The sequence below is a fragment of the Callorhinus ursinus genome, unplaced genomic scaffold, assembly GCF_003265705.2.
Source record: "Callorhinus ursinus isolate GAN/ISIS: 27379988/994484 unplaced genomic scaffold, GSC_fseal_2.0 scaffold5, whole genome shotgun sequence".
NCBI classification, from domain to species: domain Eukaryota; kingdom Metazoa; phylum Chordata; class Mammalia; order Carnivora; family Otariidae; genus Callorhinus; species Callorhinus ursinus.
Window position 1 is genome coordinate 65,911,678 of NW_027397067.1, and position 18,346 is coordinate 65,930,023.

Below are 18,346 nucleotides of genomic sequence, written 5' to 3' on the forward strand. Positions count from 1 at the left end.
CAGTTGGTGTATATTTGGGGTTGTTTCCACTTTTTGGCTAGGATGAGTAGTACTACTGTGAACATTCATGTACAACTTTTTGTTTGAACATATATTTTCAGTTCTCTTAGATAATGTACCTAGGAGTGTAGAGTTCTAATTTCTCTACATTCTTGTGAACATTGTTTTTATCTGTCCTTTTGATTGTTGCCATACTATTGGGTGTGAAGTGGTATCTTGTGGTTTTGATTTGCGTTTTTCTAATGACTAATGATGCTAGTCCACGTAGTGATGCTTTCATATATTTATAGGCCATTCTTATAACTTCTTTGGAGAACGTGTGGTTAATGTCTATTCAGAGTACGTGGAGCCATTCTTTTGGTTTTTAATATCTCATGTAATTTTTTGTTGAAAATGAGATATTTTAAATACTGTAATGTGGCAGTTCTGAAAATCAGATTCTCCCGCCTCCTCAGGGTTTCTTGTCTCTTTACTTAATGACTTGTCTGAATTAATTCTGTAAAGATTAATTTATAGAACTAAATTAAAGTCTTTACTCAGTGTTAGTGACCCGACAGAGATTTCCATAGTTGCCTTGAACCAGTACGCTTCTAGTCTTTGCCAGCGAGCTCTGTGTGCACTGTGTTGGGGCATGCCTTCAACACTTAGCTCTGTAGTTTACAACTGCGTCTCAGATTTCACTTCCTGACCGTGCAGTACCTCAGTTCACCAGACTTGAGAGCCCAGGACCTTCTCTGAAATGAGCGTTCACATAGCCCTTGCCATGTGTACAGCCTTACACATGCATGTGGACTTTTAGGGTCCCAGGAATCTATCAGAGCTTTTCAAAGTCCCCTACAGACATCTGATTCTCCAATTTTTTTTCTGTAAATCTTTTTGATTAACTTGTGGTTTACACTGTGATCCACTGCCTCAGGCAGCCAAGATAGTCAACAGTTTCCTCTGATGTTTTTCAGCAAACGTCCCCAGGGAAAAGGCTGTTCAAAGGAGTGAGTTCTGAGTCAGGACAGATAAAGACAGCCTTGGGAGTGGGTTCTTCCAGAACACCAAATAGGTCAAATGGAGTTTGAAGGAGCTCCAGCTCCACTTTATCTCCTCCATTGGCTGCCAGGCTACTGGTTTTCAAGGCTAATGCAGAGTTTAGGGGTGGGGTGGGACTAGGGATAGTGCAAGTTAAAAATGCCCTAAGGGTTACTCTTCTTACCAAGACTCAGCCTTTTTTTTTTTTTTAATTTGTTTGTATTTGTTAAGGACTCAGCCATTTTTATGAGTAAATGCTCCCCAAATTGCTGCAAGCCTTTGGTTAATTTCCAGAGTTCTGAAAAAGTTGGTTGGCCAGTGTTCTCAATGCTTTTTTGGATGAGAGAATTTTCAGGGGTCTTTTCTTGTATTTTCCGTGATGTCTCTGTTTGCTTTTTACTTTGAAAATCAAATGCCAATTTTTTATTTGTGTGCTAGTATTCTAGAAAAAAAAAGTCATTTTGTGTTCTAGCATTATTATATAGATTTGTGATTTTTTTTTACAATTGATTTTTTTAACAGAATCTTATTAGAAATCAGGAAGCTGTTGCAAAAGAAATGAGAGAAGATGCAAATGCCTTTAGACAAAAAGTGGATCTTGAAGAACACATGTTTCATAAACTGATAGAAACAGATCAAACTCAGAACCAAAAAACTCAGAAGGTAAAAATATGGCAAATTTAGCGTATAGAGAGGGGGACAGGTCCGTCATTCTTTCATATATTTATTTTCCCCTGTCCTGCCCCCCCCCCGCATCTGTCATCCTTTCAAAAAAAAGAAATTCAAGATTAAACTCTATAAAGTTGCATTAAACTCTGTAAAGTTGCATTAATTCATTTCTTTGTTTCAGTTATCACAGTTCCTAGAATCTCACATTATTTTTACAGGTTACTCACTTCACTGCCAGACATACACGTGTATCTTTTACACTCTTAAGAATGTTAAGACTTAGGAGAAAATAAAAGGGAAATAGTAACATTATAGATACTAACCTACTGTGTTATGTCTCAGAAATTGTCCCTGAGTAGATTAGTTGCAAAACATCAGGTCTTTGCCTGGTATATAAGGCAGCATTTCCAAAGTATATTCTGTAGAATATTAATAACTATTACTCAGTAAAGTGGAGAGTGGCAAGTAAGTGTTGGAAGTGCTGTTTAAAGTTGGTTTTTTTCCTGCCACATTTGAGGATATGATATACTGTGAATCTTTAAGAAAATTTCCCAAACTTATTTTGTAGAATTTCTGTGGAGTACCCTTTCAGAAATGCTGGCTTAAGTGAATTGAAATAGAATCTGAGAACTTCAGGAAAGAACTTTCTCTATTATCCAGTTAGCAAAATGCTAAATGGGTCTTGTGGCAAGGCCTGGCCCTGGTCCAAAAGCCAGGAATAGTGTAAGATTTCCCTACCTTCTGTTCAACAACAATCCCTTACGTGGTCCCACCAGAATAGCCTACCATTTATTTTTCCTTGTAGGCTTTAGTCCAGTCTGTAAGAATGAGCTCTTCTGACTCCTTTTCAAAAAGGTTGAAAGATGGAAATTGTTTACTGCTTAGCCTAGAAATCCTCAACCTTGACTATGTATGCATTAGAATCACCTTGGTAAAAGTTCCAATATCCTTGGGGCGCCTGGGTGGCTCAGTCGGTTAAGCATCTGCCTTTGGCTCAGGTCATGATCCCAGGGTCCTGGGATTGAGCCCTGCATTGGGCTCCCTGCTCAGCAGGAAGCCTGCTTCTCCCTTTCCCGCTCCCCCTGCTTGACTCTCTTTTTGACTCTCACTCTCTGTCAAAAAATAAATAAAATCTTAAAAAAAAAAAAAGTTCCAATATCCTGCAACCCTAGAGATTGATATAATTGGTTTGTGCTGGGTCCTGGACACCAGCTTGTTTTAAACACTGTGAGATGATTCTAATATGCAACCAAGGTTACAAACAGCTACCCTAGGGGCGCCTGGGTGGCTCAGTCGGTCAAGCATTCGACTTCCGGTTTCAGCTTAAGTGGGGACTCTGGGTCATGAGATCAAGCCCTGCCTCGGGCTCTGTGCTCAGCGCTGAGTCTGCTTACGGTTCTCCCTCTGCCCCTCCCTGCCATGCACTCTCTCTCAAATAAATAAATCTTTGAAAAACAGCTACCCTAGACACTTGGATGCATTGAACAGATACACTGTATTTTATATATAGTCTGACCTTGTTTCTGAAATCTGTAAATATTTCTTAGTTAATTGAAGAAAATTTGGCAAAAGCTGGACAAGCATGTCTAAATGCCGACTGGCGAATTCAAGCTTTATATAAACAAAGATGTGACGATCTGCGGCGAAACGAGTGTTACCAGGAAGTGGCCAGACTTCTTCGGGAAAACAGAAGGAAAGAAACAGAAGTATTAGACGCAATGATGGGGGAGGAAGCTAAAAAGGTAAGAATGGTGTCACAAATTTTTTGTTATTCATCATTTAAATTTTGAAATATTACATAATTGATGACAAAATCATCAAACCAGATAAATTTTGTTGGAAAAGATCTTAAAGATCATCTAACTGTAATAGGTATGTGCAGAGAAGTAATCTAATACGATACCTAAAAATGACTAGGCATCTTTCTTATTTACATTAGCACCTCTCAACTCAGCTTCCTTGAGTAGATTTGTTCTGGCTGATGGGATAATATTACTAATATTACCTAATTCTTGATTCTTACAATGTAGATGACTTTTAAACAGTTAGGGATTATATGTAGCTGCTACTAACAAAACCCGAAATAATAGTGACTGTAAGCAAGATGGACATGTTTTTCTTTTTCACATGAAAGAAGTGTGGAGATAGGAAGTCCAGGGTTGTTTCCTGGCTCCGAGGTCATTAGGGTAATTGGCCCTTTCAGTCTTTCTGCACTGCTTCCTGGTGCATGGCTTTCCTTCTCAAGGATAGCTCACCATCCAAGATGACTGCTGGACCTCCAGCCATCACGTATGCATTCCGGCCAGCAGGACGAAGGTAGGGCAGACATATGAAAGGTCCAACTCCCAGCTGAGACAACCCTAACTCCTTTCCAGAAGTCCCATGTCACATTTCTAGCCACATTTGCCTGCACAGGGTGTTGGGAAATATGGTATATTTAGCAAGGAGCATTATCATCCCAAATAAAATTCGAATTCTTTTCCTAAAGAAGAATCAGAGAAAGGATTTTGAGGCGGCAGCTAAGAGTTTATGTCATGTCACGCAGATGTATCCTTCGGTTGATCCTGTGAGCAGCTCTGGTACCCACGCTCTGCAGATCTTACCACAGACGGACTTCCCTGAGGACACTGAAGAGCTAGGGAGAGATCAGGAACCAGAGAACTGGCTGTAGTTCATTCCTCTTTATTCTGCTCTGTTGTGACGTCTATTCCAAAAGCTTTTTATAATCTCTTTCCTTCAAGTCACTATTCCTATTCATCTTCCTGCTACGCCATCTAAAGGGTACACGGCCCTATCTGATAACACTTTGAGTCAAGGACAGAGGGGGGGTACCCGCTGAGGCTGCATCCCCCAGGACAGTCGCAGTGGAGGCCCACATCTTCAAGCATCGGTGCTAGACTGTGCCGTGTTCAGTGCTGCTGGCCTTGGGGTAAAGTGGTATATTTGAGAGTGGACACAGAATCACAGTGAGGGCTTTTCCTGTTATACAGAGATGCTCCCTTGTATCTGGTGTCCTGAGTTCTAAAGCTAGCTTGACTACCGTGTGGCCTTAAAATCACTCAGACTCTCGGGCGCCTGGGTGGCTCAGTTGGTTGGGCGACTGCCTTCGGCTCAGGTCATGATCCTGGAGTCCTGGGATCGAGTCCCGCATCGGGCTCCCTGCTCAGCGGAGAGTCTGCTTCTCCCTCTGACCCTCCCCCCATCTCATGTGCTTTCTCTCTCTCTCATTCTCTCTCTCTCAAGTAAATAAATAAAATCTTAAAAAAAAAAAAATCCCTGACTCTCTCTCCTCCTCAGTAACAGGAAAAGACTGGATTTCTGTGGTCCATCCTGGCCCTGATGATTCTTTGAAGTTGTGTTATTTCATGCATTCGCATTTCTATGACAAAGACTCTGTGTGTGTTTGTATATAGGAGCTGTGGCATAGAACACTGACGAACTTTAGGAGTTGTGGGATATCTTAACTGCATTATTTTCATTACCCTTGAGCTAATTTTAAGATCATCATTTTCTCACTTTATGAAAAAGAAAGTCAGGGTTAATAGAAATTCCTCGACTTCCCTGAGATTGGTCAGCATGTGTACCGGAGCTGGGCAAATTTTATTAAGGGATAGCATTCAAATTAAATAAGACCATTGTCATGAATTTAAAAAACTAGCTTGGGCGCCTGGGTGGCTCAGTTGGTTAAGCGACTGCCTTCGGCTCAGGTCATGATCCGGGAGTCCCGGGATCGAGTCCCACATCGGGCTCCCTGCTGAGCAGGGAGTCTGCTTCTCCCTCTGACCCTCCTCCCTCTCATGCTCTCTCTCTATCATTCTCTCTTTCTCAATAAATAAATAAAAATCTTTAAAAAAAAATAAAATAAAATAAAATAAAAAATAAAAAACTAGCTTAGGGGCGCCTGGGTGGCTCAGTCGTTAAGCGTCTGCCTTCGGCTCAGGTCATGATCCCAGGGTCCTGGGATCGAGCCCCGCATCGGGGTCCCTGCTCGGCGGGGAGCCTGCTTCTCCCTCTTCCTCTCCCCCTGCTTGTGTTCCCTCTCTCGCTGTGTCTCTCTCTGTCAAATAAATAAATAAAATCTTTAAACAAAAACAAAAACAAAAAAAAACTAGCTTAATCCCACAAGATTCGACATGTATTGAAATGACTTGTTTCAAAGACAGTGGGCACACCCAGTGTGCTGTGTGGCCCCCTGACATACCGAGTGGTACGTGAGAAGTGCCTCTGCCCTCAAGGTCAAAGGCACTCAGGTTACCCTAAAACAGATCCTGCATGCCATGGGAATCCCAAAGGAAGTGGAGTAGAGGAAACAAAAAGGACTTACTCCACTGTCGGAACCAACATTACCGCAACTTTTAGGTGATTTTTCTTTTCTTTCATTTATTTGCATATAGTGGGAGGAAGCTAAAGAAAAAGACTTTCATTTGAAATCAGAAAAGAAAGCTTCAGCTCTCGCAGATGCATCTAGAAAGTGGTTTCTAGAGAAAGAGATAAATGGTGCTTTAGAACATGCTGAACGTCCATATAGTAAAGGTGAGTATCCATGAGTGCCTTTCTCTTCATGAAATTACAGACCCGTGTACTTCCTGTGCTCTGCTATCACGAATAAATCCCTGAGGTACACTTTATTCAAATTAGTGCTCAGCTGAAAGGTGATCACTCACTAGTCACCCTTTTTTTGGTTGCTGGGACTTTTTGGGGGGGAGTGGGGTTTCGTTTTGTTTTGTTTAAAAAAAAAACTCTGATCAAGAAAGCTCTCAACTATCCTGTACAGTTCTGTTTTATTCCATGGTTCCATGCTCCTTGTTATCTTCTTAATCTATCAGAATATGATTTGTTCCCAAAGTGCTTCTAGTTTATTTTGGTAAAAATGTGTGCTTTGCCAATAGCTGGTCCTCAAAACAATAGTATAGTAAAGTAGCACAAGGAAACTTACTATAACCCTTGGGTTTTGGTGCCAGACTTGGAATGGCAACTGAAAACCTAAATTACTTAGAATTCTAAAATCAAGTGCAGTTACAGTGAACTTTTATTTTACTACATTTTGTATTCTAGTCTTTTTTAATATATATGGATTACCTTTTTTTAGTAACAGTCTTACTGATAAATAATTCACATACCATATGATTTACCTATTTAAAGTATACAGTTGTGTGGTATTGCCATATGTAAAAAATATATATATATTCACAGTTGTGCAGTCATCACTGTAATCAATTCTAGAAGGTTCTAGTGCCCCATAATAAACCTTGTATCCATTTGCCGTCACTCCCCATTTCCCCTCACTCCCTCCCAGCCCCTGGCCACCACAGATCAACTTCCTGTGTCTATAGATTTGTCTAGTCAGGAAACTTCATATGAATGGAATCACACACTCTGATCTTTTGGGTCTGACTTCTTTCACTTTGCATGATGTTTTGAGGTTCATCCACGCTGTAGTATGCATCAGTATGTCATCCTTTCTGTTGCCAGTATGCCATTGCGGAGGTATTCCACATTGTATTTATCCTTTCATCATCAGTTGATGAGCAATGAGGTTGTGTCCACTTCTTGGCTTCTATGAATAATGTCGCTGTGGGCGTAACTTCTGTAATTCACACATTTGAAAAGTAGAAACGTAGGTTAGAAGCATCAGCATTTAATTATGCCTACTTTTGAAACTCTTCATTAGCTCTCCTGCTTTAGACTCAGGTCCCGGATTGCCCCCCTCCCCCCGGCCCCTGGGGCAGGAGGGAGGGGAATGTCACTCTGCACAAAGCAAATATTTACAGCTGGCTTACAAGAGAGAGTAAGCAGTGGAGCTGCTACCTGTCCCTAACCCTCTCACACTTACCCCTCCTCTAGAAAGAAACGATGCTTGAGGCTGTTCGAGAACCTATGGATTTAGAAATAGAAAAAAGGAAGAAACTGCAGAAGCTTCCCCTTCGGTCATCAGTCATCTTCCCGCATGCTGGCCCCTCTGCCGCTGTGGGGTCGTCCCACCGAGCTACCTAAATTTTTTTTAACTTTCCTAAATTTCACCAATGTGAGATCATTTGGTTAATATAATCATACATTTTTCAAAAGGCAAACGTGTAAGGATTTGTCACTTCCTTAATCAGGGTGTATAAATGAAATCAGAGTCACTTGCTCTTAACACTGGGAGATAATCAGCTCTAATTAGGAAAATGGCATTTTGATTGGAGACGCTTGGCATTTGTTTGTCACTCAGGGCCCAGAATGGAGGCACCAGGAAGTAGGAAACAGAGAAGAGTTTGCCAAAGATGGGTCATTTATTTTAAACTTTTTTAAATGGGTGGTGGGCATCTGAGTGGCTCTGTCGGTTAAGCGTCTGACTCTTGATTTCAGCTCAGGTCATGATCTCAGGGTCCTGGGATCCAGCTCTGCGTTGGGCTCTGTGCTCAGCATGGAGAGTCTGCTTGAGATTCTCCCTCTCCCTCTGCCCTCCCCACACTCATGCTCTCTCTCTCTCAAAATAATAAATCTTTAAAAAAATAAATAAAATTTTTGCTTAGTATCAAATCTTTATTAGCACTGAGGAGGAAATTCTTATTATTTTCGAGAAAACAGGACCTTCTGGACAATGTGAATGGCCCTTGCTGCCCCTGAAATCCGTGATCCATAAACTTAAATTGTAGCTGAACAGCCATGTCCTATAAAATGATACCAGTGCAGAGTTTTAAATGGGCAAAAGACTTGAATATACAGTTCTCCAAAGAAGATACAGATGGCCACAGTACACACAAGAAAAGACTTTTAACTTCATCAGTCACTAGGGCAATGCAAACCAAAACCACATGTGAAAAGTAAAAATACAAAAACAGAATGAGATACGATTTCACACCCACTAGCGTGACTATAATCAAACATAGCAAGCGTTGACAAGGGTCAGAGAGAAATGGGGACAGGGCTGGAGGTTGTGTGAAATGGCAGGCGCTTTGGCACATACTCTGGTGGATTCTCAGAAGGTCAAACATAAAGTGGCTGTATGACCTAGCAGTTGCGCTCATAGGTATGTACCCAGGAGATTCAGAAACGAGTCCGTACAAAAACCTGTACAGGAACGTGCATGCTGCACGCCCCTAACACAGAACGCTGGGAAGCTCGCCACAGCGCCGGAAGATCAGGACTGCCATGCCCCTAGGTCTTACCCCAACCCTAGCATGGCTTCTGAGGGGTCTGTCCCCAGAGGCCTGGCTCCAAAGCCCCAGGGATTGTGGACACCTGAGCAATACCAGAGGACTCAGGCTGCCACCCAGAAGGAAACCACGCCATTTGGAACTCCAGAAACCATATCTGCATGCCCATTCCAGCGAACCCCCACTTTCTGCCGGCTCCTTGGGCGCAAACCATGAGCCTGACACTCCCTTGACCCATGCTCTCAAATCAAACTCCTGGGAAGCTCACCACAGTGCCAGCAGATTGGGCCTGCCATTCCTCTTGGCCCTAACCCTAACCATAAGGAGGAGTTTTTGCTTTTATTGTTTATGTGTTCAAATGTGTTACCATTAGCATTTATTATTTTTTTGTAAATTGCAGATTTAAAAAAAAAAAAAAACCCTCTTAAGGACCTCACCAACAGTGATTTAATTTGGTAGATCTAGGATAGAAGCTAGGAAACTGGATTTTCATTTTAAAATTTCATAGGTGAGTCTGCTCAGCCAGTGTTTGAAACATGGCTGCCGGCCGCGAGGACCATTCAGTGCTGGGACAGAGGTGATGTTTACACCATGGCCCTTCAGGAAGAGGAAGGAAACAGCCCGGGCCAGTATGGCTCTTGGAGGACAGAGGAGAGACAAGGGCCAGAGAGGTCTCAGATAGGGAAGGGTCTGGAGAACCAGGATCTGCTGTGCAAATCATTGCTGCAGTGGTGAATGGTGGGTATCCAACTTATGCCAGAATATCATGGAGCTGGCGAGCTCACTACCCAATTCCATTTCTGCCAGTATTTTATTTACAAGCTGTGTCTCCTTGTGTAAAATTGAATGTCTTTTTTTTTTTTTTTTTTGTAAATTCCCTCATTAGAAACAGTTCTTTGGTGCAAATGCAGATTACATCTACTGCCTCTGCCACATGACAGCCCTTCACATATTTGAAGATGACTCTCACATCCCATTTCCCCACACCAGTTCAAATGAGTCATTTGGTAATCAGCCCCAAATAGTCTTAATGACTCATTGAGCTAAAACTGTGAGTTAAAACCATTAGTTACGGCCCTTGAGACCAGGTAAAAGGCAGGCATCTTAATGAGTCAATGTAACTCAGACAGTCTGGGCCTGGTTCTTAGAGGCTTGGACCCTAGTGATGGGAGTAGAAAGGGACAGTCATGACACTTGCTGGCCTGAAAAATTAAAAAAAAAAAAAAAGACCTTGGTGTCTTATTGAAAAAGTACAAGAGTTGGGGAACAGTGAAAATACGGCCAAGGGGCCAGTATAACTTTTGAGGTGAGTGATTGACCAAGAAACGGCAGGGAGGCACCAGGTTGGTGCCGGAACCCTGCTCTGCTTGCTGTTCTGGAAGGTTTCAGGGGCTTCAGGGGCAGCCTGCCTCTCGCTGGTTCTCACGTGCTCTCTGTTGCCGCGATTAGGCCCCGCCCGGTGGAAGCTGCCAGGGGTAGACTCTGGGGAGCTCTCAGGGAAGGCTTGCTCATCACATTTCATAATCTTGTCCAAGAAATATTTGGGATCTCTATCCTAACATCTCTATTTTTGAGTGGTTGGTTTGTTGGCTTTTTGTTTTAGCTAAAGGTGTTTTTAAAATACGTCACCAAAACTTCAGCTCTTTACTGCACTTGCCCTGCCCTTAGAGTGGGGACAGAGCTCTTCCCAGAACAGAAGTGGGGGCTTTTCATCCTTGGCAGTTGTCATTTCTTAGGGACTGTTTGGAATTCAGAACGGCTTTCCACTCACTCCCAAACACCTGTATCTGCTCTCTTGTATAACAGCAGTGCCCAGGTACCAAATTGGACAGGTCGCCTCAAGCTGCTTGCCTCAAACCTCACAATTAAATGACATTTCAGAAATGGATTCCTCAACATGCAGTAAGTTGATAAGCAAGAAATCTTTCTTCCATCATTTAAAATGTAGCATTCATTTAAGCAAGACCGTGGCTTGAATTTTATTTGCAGCATGCTGATGCCATTTTCCCAGGGATTGATAATGGAAATTCCTGAAATGGAGAGAGCAGGGTTCTCAGCTATTCTAGCTGGAGAGCAAACTGAATCAGACCGAAACCAGGTAGAGAACGTTTGCCAGATGAATGTCACTGACGTGATTTCCTTTCTCTGATACTAGTCATAGGCGCCTACAGAAGTCTGTCACTAACTAAAGTAGTGATATTCACAACCAGTTTTTACACCCTCGTGGAGAGAAAATCTGAGCATTAGTTTTCAAAGCTATTACGTATTTGAATTTTCTGACTCTGTTCTTCTGGACTGGGCCCTGTCCAATAGCCACTAAAGACAGGAGTTTTTGCTCGGGGCCCTGTGGTGGCCCACCGGGGCCCCTAGCGGCCCACCTGCCCAAGACAAACGGCTTCATGCTGAATGGCTGACGTTTGATCCCTCCGCTTGATTCCCTGCAAGTTTTTGTTTATGTTTGCAAGGGACAGGGTGGAAACGTGATACAGAAATAGAATCACAGCATTAGCCCATAAAGGAGCTGACGGTTTTCCCAATAAAGTATTTGATTTCTTTTTTAAAACGGGGGAGGGAACAAGAAACTCTGTTAGACTTCGATTTCAACTGACATTTTCAACAAAACCATCATATAGAAGAAGCAAAATTTAACAAGATCTTTTGAGTTCTTTTAGAAGAACAGATTCTTACACAGTGTCCCCTGAAGACAAGCTTTATAAAAAATATCCCTAGTAACAGGGCGTGTGATTCCAGTGTTGTAAATTTTTGCTAACTCATGCTTCATGTGCATCCACAGATTCTGTGTCAGAATAGGAATTAAACCAAAAGTCACGTGTAAGTTGAACGAAAGTACACAGGATTTCCATCTGTTCTTTAGTCCGACATGTCAGGACTTAAATTTTTAGTTAGATAATTCTAAGTTAGAAAATCAAATCAAGACGTTTGGTAAGCTCAGATTATTTAGCAGAAAACAAAACATAAAAGTTGTATTCCTGTGGAGGAAAATATCATGTTCAGAAATTGGAGCTGTTTGACTATGTAACTAAGTTTGAGAGAAGTGTACTTTTAAGGTGCTTTTTTTTTTCAGATTGCAGTGTTTACTAGCCCCTCAAACGCAGTATGAAATGGCTGTTGCATGTGGATACATTGTAATATTTTAATTGGACGCTCCCTGTGTTGGCCACTATGAAAACCATTTGATTTATTTATTTTTATTTAGTCATTGGGAAAGTAGTCTTGGTGTACTTTTCTAAATATTTTGGCAACTTGGAATGCTTTTTCTCATTATCATTAAGCCACTCACCCTCTCTTGGACAAGATTTGTTCCTGATCTAAAAGATTGTCTATAGTTTATAGCCCCCAAATTTAAAAACAAGTGCTACATAAACAAAAGCAAGTAGGTTCTCTCATAGCCTTCATTGAATTCAACAAATAAATATTTGGCTTGTAAATGGAACAATATAGGAACCAATAGGTGAGGCTTTTTTGTTCGAGAAATTTGGTTTCTCGAATATTCATTTCATTATTGATTTTTGACAACGTATTTACCTTTAAAATAAATGCTATATCGCTGCTAACATCGGAAAATTAAACTGTTGTTAATTTTAAATTTTGTTTTTGAAGTTTCTTTAAATCAAAGAAGAATACAGTGGGACACCATGGAGCGGGAACTTGCAGAGAGAGTACGAAACCTTCGCCAAAGACTCACCGTCCAGGCCCGCAACAGACGTCGGCCGCCTCCCCTTTTGGCCACATAGGGGGCTTGAGAGAGTCGGAGAGACACCCGTTTTGCAATCAGTGACACTGATTTTCAGATTATTTATTTTATATCCCGACAGAGGTCAACCTTTTTGTACAGAAAAAAAATGTGTGTATAAAAATTATGTGTACTATTTCGTCCTGATGCTTTGGGCTTATAAATGGCTTCTTGTAACTTTTTATAATAAAATTTTTGAAGTTTTAAAGCTTGTGTTAGGCTCTTTCAGGTTGCAAGGACCAGCATAAACCTCTGACTTGAGTTGATGGGTGTTTATTTTAAAGATAAACGGAGAAACAAAGGATATCATCTCAACATCTGTACAGCCAGAACTGAGAGAGAAGTCAGCAGGACATCTGGAGCACCGACTGTGCACGGCGGCCCTCTGTCCCCCAGCAGCCCCCCAGCAGCGGGGTCCCCCCTTCCCCAGGGAGCCCCGCCTGCTCTCCCCGCTCTGGCTCTTTGCTCCACAGCAGGGCTACTCACAACTTCCTCATCTTGGGTCATTATTTCCAGAACCTTCCCTGAACCCATTTCTAAAAGAAGGGTAGAAATCACTCGGGGACCCGATGTGAGGATTAAATTAAAATGTAAAATTCTGGGACTGTGCTTGACACAGAGTAAGCATGCAATACACAGTAGTAATTCTCGTGTCTGCGGTCATGAAGCATAATTTTTTTTTTAAGCATAATCTTATAGTAAACCAAATACTGACAGTAAGCAAAATGCTCTCTTGTCCAATAGGCAAAGTCCTAATGCAAGGCATTGGTTTCCCAAGAGCACTTTCTCAGCCTGCTTCTCTGTCCATTTTCAGTCAGTGGCAAACGTGCCTTCATGGGCCAGGCTGGTGCGTGTCTGGCAACAGGAAGTCACGGAACGTAAAATGTACAGGGTAGAATGGAAAGTTGGGTGAACTCAAAATCGCTTGCTCACCTAAAAGGATTCAAATTCTAAAATATCCTGATCCAGCCAGAATCAGCTATATAAAGCCAGATTTTCACCTCTACTTCAGGTCCCCTTTTTACCAGCACTCACACCTACTCAGACTGGTTTTGCAAACACACACACCTCTTTTATAGTGTTACAGTATTTCATTTTTAAAAAGTTTCCATTTATCTAGTGACAGGCATACCCTCAACCAAATGAAGCTCTATCAATTCCTTCAGTTTTCTCAGACTCTGTAGTTCTCCCAATAATAGTCTTTTTTTTTTAAGAGTTTTTTTTTTTTTTTTTTTCGACAGAGAGAGACACAGCGAGAGAGGGAATACAAGCAGGGGGAGTGGGGGAGGGAGAAGCAGGCTTCCCGCCGAGCAGGGAGCCCGACGCGGGGCTCGATCCCAGGACCCTGGGATCATGACCTGAGCCGAAGGCAGACACTTAACGACTGAGCCACCCAGGCGCCCCTCTCCCAGTAATAGTCTTGATCACGTCACTGCCATAGCAAATTTAAGATATTGGGCTAAATCTCTGGTCATATGTGCTTGGTTGGCATTTTCAGACTCTAGCACACATAATGTATGAACTAACTACATTTCTGATGATCTCTTCCTGCTTCTTGACATATCTTCAACTTAACCCCAATTTCTTTACAATGTAAATTCCCTGGGAATTGAAGAAAGGTTGAGCTTAGCTAAAATTCTTCCCACTCTGGCTATCTTCTAGAAGTTTCTCTCCAGGACTCCCTTGAGCTTGTTAAAGCAGAGCGGTTCCTACAGGCCTTTTCATATTTATTACATTCATAAGGTTTCTTTCTAGTGTGAAGTGTTCCATGTTGGATAAATTTGGGGCTTCAGCTGAATTCTCCACATCGGCTACACTTAAGGGTTTCTGTCCAGTATGAATTCAGTGGTGTTGAATAAATTATTCACTTGGTTAAAGGCCTTTTCAGATTTATTACATTCATATGGTTTTTCTCCGGTAGGAATTCTCTAAAGCTGAGCAGTTGAGCACTTGCTAAAGGCCTTTCCACAGTGATTCCACTTTGGCCAGTACTGCAGCCGCGGTGAAGGAAAGCACCACCATGGCTTAATTCGCTGGTACCAGTGCACTCGGCACAGCTTCTGGAGTCGTGTCTAGACCCAGCCAGGAGACAAACCACACGGCAATTTTAACAGGAAAAGTTTCAGATACAATGAGTTATGAAACTATGATAGAAGACTAACTTAAAGACGTAAAGAGCATTCTACAGGGTACCAAGGACTGAGGGAGAGTAAAGGACAGACTTGGAAAGGAGGCCCCCTCCCTCTGCAAGGCTCAGGTTCAGACCTGGTCAGAGAAGTTCTCTGGGTTGCCCAGGCCAGAGTCAGTCAGTCAGTTAGTCTCCGGGGCACAGGCGACCCAAGACCGCAGGGTCAAAGGGCATGGGGCGTCAGCGCAGCAGGCCCCTGAGTGTTGTCAGGGTGGCGCGCGCCTGGCCCGGCACTGTCCATGTCACAGGGCCATGGGACACCACCCTGCGCGCCCCGGGCAAACCAAGGCTGGAAGGCAGGTGCCCAGAGTGAGCCGGATGTTGCTGCTGGCATCAGACCTGGGACATTCCCTGTCTGTGATGGGAGGATTGTGGCAACGTGATCATCAGGCGGAGGCTGTGAAGTCACTACGAGACTGTGCACTCTGGGCACACAGCCGGGGTGGAGTACCACTGGCTGTCCCCACAGCCTCCCACGGCCGGTGGACTGGGAAGCAAGAACCAGAAGGAGCAAAACAGCCCACTGGAAGGAGGAAGAGAAGGCCCATCCCTCTTGCGACGTCCGCCAGCGCCCCCTCCTGCCGGTGTGCCATCCTGCACAGTCATGCCTGAGGAGGCCCGTGGGTCACCGCGCAGCAAGGGAGGAAGAGGGAAATGGGAGCTGAGAGGCAGGAAGCCCGTGGCTGGCACTGCGGAGCCATTAAAAGCGGCTTTAACAGTTTACCCTGCTGATTGACAGAAATGTGGACTCAGTGTTGCTCTCTTTATAATCAGGGTTCAGAAGCCAAAGTTTGCCTGGCATGATGTAGCTGAAGGTTACATCTCCCCCTGATTTCGGGGGAGATGATAGGATTCCGAAGTAGCAGAGGCGGAGTGGCAACCATTCAGAGTAGCGGGCAGTGGAGAAGCAGTAGTAGTGGGGATTGGGGGCTACTGGTAACGGGTTGTGTTGTCCCTAAGGACGAATGAGTTGGCAGTCTACTAAAATGTGACTCCATGTATGTAACAGGAAAGCTTCCGGATCTGCTGGCTGAAAACCTGACTTGAGTCACCACAGTGGAGAGCCATGCCTGTCACCCTTTCCAGACCTAAACTTAGTTCCAAATCCACAGCCTCCTGACGGAGGAGAAGGCCAGCCCCCCACCCCCAGGAAGGATCCTGCATCAGTGAGTGACACTTATTATGCTATAAATAATCCCCCAAGTCTTTCCAAAGGGACCTGCTGCCATTTACCTTGAAGGACTGGCCCCAGCCCTGTCAGGGGCTCCTAGACATTGGCTCTAAATTGACACTAATTCCCGTGTCCACCAAAGTCAGGGCTAACGGTGGCAGGTGACGGGGCTTGGGGCGAAGCTGGAGTCACAGCGGATGCAGTGGGGCCCTGAAGCCAGCTGTGGTTATTCCCTGCGTACCTGAACGTATCCTCGGAAAAAAACCCAGCTGACAAACGGCAGGATCTCCGCACTGGCACCACGATTCCTTGAGCAAGGGACCTTATGGTAAAAAGAACAAAGCGAAAGCCTCTGGAAGACGCTCCCTCCCAGGATAGTGAGCGAGAAGTATCATCGCGTCCCTCGGGGCGGGGGGGGGACCTGCAGAGATTGGTGCCGCCATGGAAACCTGGCAGGACGAAGGGGCGATTACAGCGAGCACATCCCCACTTGGTTTGCCGTTTGGCCTGAGCTGAGGAGCAGTTACCGGGAACCGTCGGTGACGACCGCACTTGCAAGTGCACCTGTCTCGGCCGCAGGGGCAGCACGGCCCCGGGTCCCGCTCCGCCCCGCAGCCGCCAGCACCCCCTGCTAAGAGCGCTCCCCCACTCCCGGCCGCCCCCTCGGGTCTTGCCGCCTCCCAGCGCCGCAGGCCCACGCTGCCCGGTGGTGCTCAGCGCCCTCCGCCGCCCGGCCCGCTCGTGCAGGCCGCTTCCCGAGCCCCGCAGCCGCAGCGGGGGAGGACTGGGCGGCAGGGGTGCTGCCTCCTGGGCACCCCCTCCCCACCGCCGCAGCGCGCAGGGGAAGCTGCGGTTTTGTCAGAGGCGTACGGGGTCGCGGCCAGTCTCCTGCGTGTGTCCCCCTGTCGTCGTGCCTCGGCCTCCCTTCCAGTCCTCGGTCCCGGGCCGGGGGCAGAGAAGGAAGACCTCACAGCAATGACAGCGGGCGGGGACCGGTTCTTCCGGGAGGCGAGGCGGAGCCCAGCGACGCACCGGAGACCCCTCTGCGGAAAAGCGCGGACGCCGGGGTCTCCTTGTGCACAGACGAGCAAATAAAACCCGTCGTCCTAGCTGGAGTGGAGAGATGCAGGGCAAACAAAAGTATTGTGCCCCGTGTGAGGATCGAACTCACGACCTTCAGATTATGAGACTGACGCGCTACCTACTGCGCTAACGAGGCACCTACGAGTGCTTTCCGGCAGTAGGATAATGAGGCTAGCGCGGGCCCCGGCGCGCATGCTCAGATAAGAAACCCTGGTTTTATTTCTGTCTGCTCTGGGCTCCTTTGACCGCAGAGCCTGCCTGCTGGACTGTCGGTCAACAAACACTGTGGCTTGCTTGACCCACTGCGCTGAGTAGAGAGGACACGGAGGAGTGGGATTCTTCCTGCTTCTGTACTGTCTTATTTTTGAATACTGCGTACACAGCGTTTGCATACTCTTGATCTCGCGAAACACTTAACTGGGCACCTACTGTATGCCCGGCCCTGTGCTGGTTGCTGTGTTTACGGGGACATCCCCAGCCTCAAAGAGTTGGAGTGGAGGCGCAGATGCATAATAATTCCAGGCAAACATACATGCACGCCTTTCCGGCCCCACCGCAGACCCCCGATCCAGCCGGTGTCCCGCCCCTCCCGGCGCCCTAGGTTTGCACCGCGGCCCAGAGCTCGCCGGCTGAGGCCACTCTCAGAAGCGACAGCAGCTCGGGAAACGACACCTCGAGGCACAGCCTCAGCATCTTGGAAACCCCCTCCCTTTCTTCCCCCACCCCCCAGTCCTTTACATCAGCTCAAGTAAATACTACATTCGTTGTTAAAGGAAACTATGTCACTACTATATATGGAAAACGGGTGGGTTTGTTTTTGAACACAAGTTAAAATAAATACATAACTATTAAACTGGAAAACACTCTTCCACGTACCATTTAAAATCAGCCACATAATGGCACACTTAACATCTGTAGATTTCGCTGTATGTAAAATTTACCTTTAAAAAAACCTGTAAATTAAGACCGAACTCCAGCCAACGACAGGCATGCAGAAGGCTTTGGGGGGGGGGGCAGGGTACTGACGGTTGCAAGCTTCAAGGGCTTTAAAAAAGCAGCCAGTTTGCTGGCCGGCGGGCCTCGAGGACAGCGAGGTAGAGATTCGGAGACTGCGGGAGCAGTGAGATGTTCACGTCGATCCAGGCCGTGGGCACACTGACGCTCACTGTACAAGTTTTTCAACGTTTCTATTTTCCTGAAATCGGTCATTATAAAATGTTGCGGGAAGAGAGAGTTGTTTAAATCCCCCAGAATTTGGGAGATACGGTGGAATGTGGAAGGGAAGGAATGGCAATGTGAGTCTAAGGAGGTGGGAAAAAAAT

At 45.1% G+C, this 18,346-nt stretch overlaps 1 protein-coding gene, 1 long non-coding RNA gene and 1 other non-coding gene across 15 annotated transcripts in view; 1 reads left to right on the forward strand and 2 right to left on the reverse strand.

The window, feature by feature from the left end:
- The window catches only part of TBC1D31 (TBC1 domain family member 31), a 66,769-nt gene extending 53,979 nt beyond the window's left edge, over positions 1 to 12,790 (forward strand). For 7 of the 12 annotated variants that reach the window (XM_073893175.1, XM_025871062.2, XM_073893172.1 and 4 more), the window contains 5 exons: positions 1,543 to 1,683; positions 3,237 to 3,431; positions 6,084 to 6,222; positions 10,635 to 10,730; positions 12,450 to 12,790. In XM_073893175.1, the coding sequence (XP_073749276.1) occupies positions 1,543 to 1,683; positions 3,237 to 3,431; positions 6,084 to 6,222; positions 10,635 to 10,730; positions 12,450 to 12,583 (705 nt within the window). In that variant the 3' untranslated portion in view covers positions 12,584 to 12,790. Of the gene's footprint in view, positions 1 to 1,542; positions 1,684 to 3,236; positions 3,432 to 6,083; positions 6,223 to 7,533; positions 10,604 to 10,634; positions 10,731 to 10,817; positions 10,927 to 12,449 lie in introns of those variants that run through there. The other 5 variants (XR_003208010.2, XR_012378313.1, XM_025871063.2 and 2 more) reach the window with 5 other exon arrangements.
- A 1,202-nt stretch (positions 12,791 to 13,992) lies between these two features.
- LOC141372842 (uncharacterized) lies at positions 13,993 to 17,877 on the reverse strand. 2 transcript variants are annotated; one of them, XR_012378314.1, is made up of 3 exons: positions 16,812 to 17,877; positions 16,183 to 16,263; positions 13,993 to 14,654 (listed from the first exon to the last, which is right to left on the reverse strand). It is a non-coding gene; the product is annotated as an uncharacterized lncRNA (long non-coding RNA). The 2 variants fall into 2 exon arrangements; XR_012378315.1 differs by having other exon boundaries at positions 16,768 to 17,877.
- TRNAM-CAU (transfer RNA methionine (anticodon CAU)) lies at positions 17,088 to 17,160 on the reverse strand. The gene has a single exon. It is a non-coding gene; the product is annotated as a tRNA-Met (tRNA).
- Positions 17,878 to 18,346: the final 469 nt, after the last annotated feature.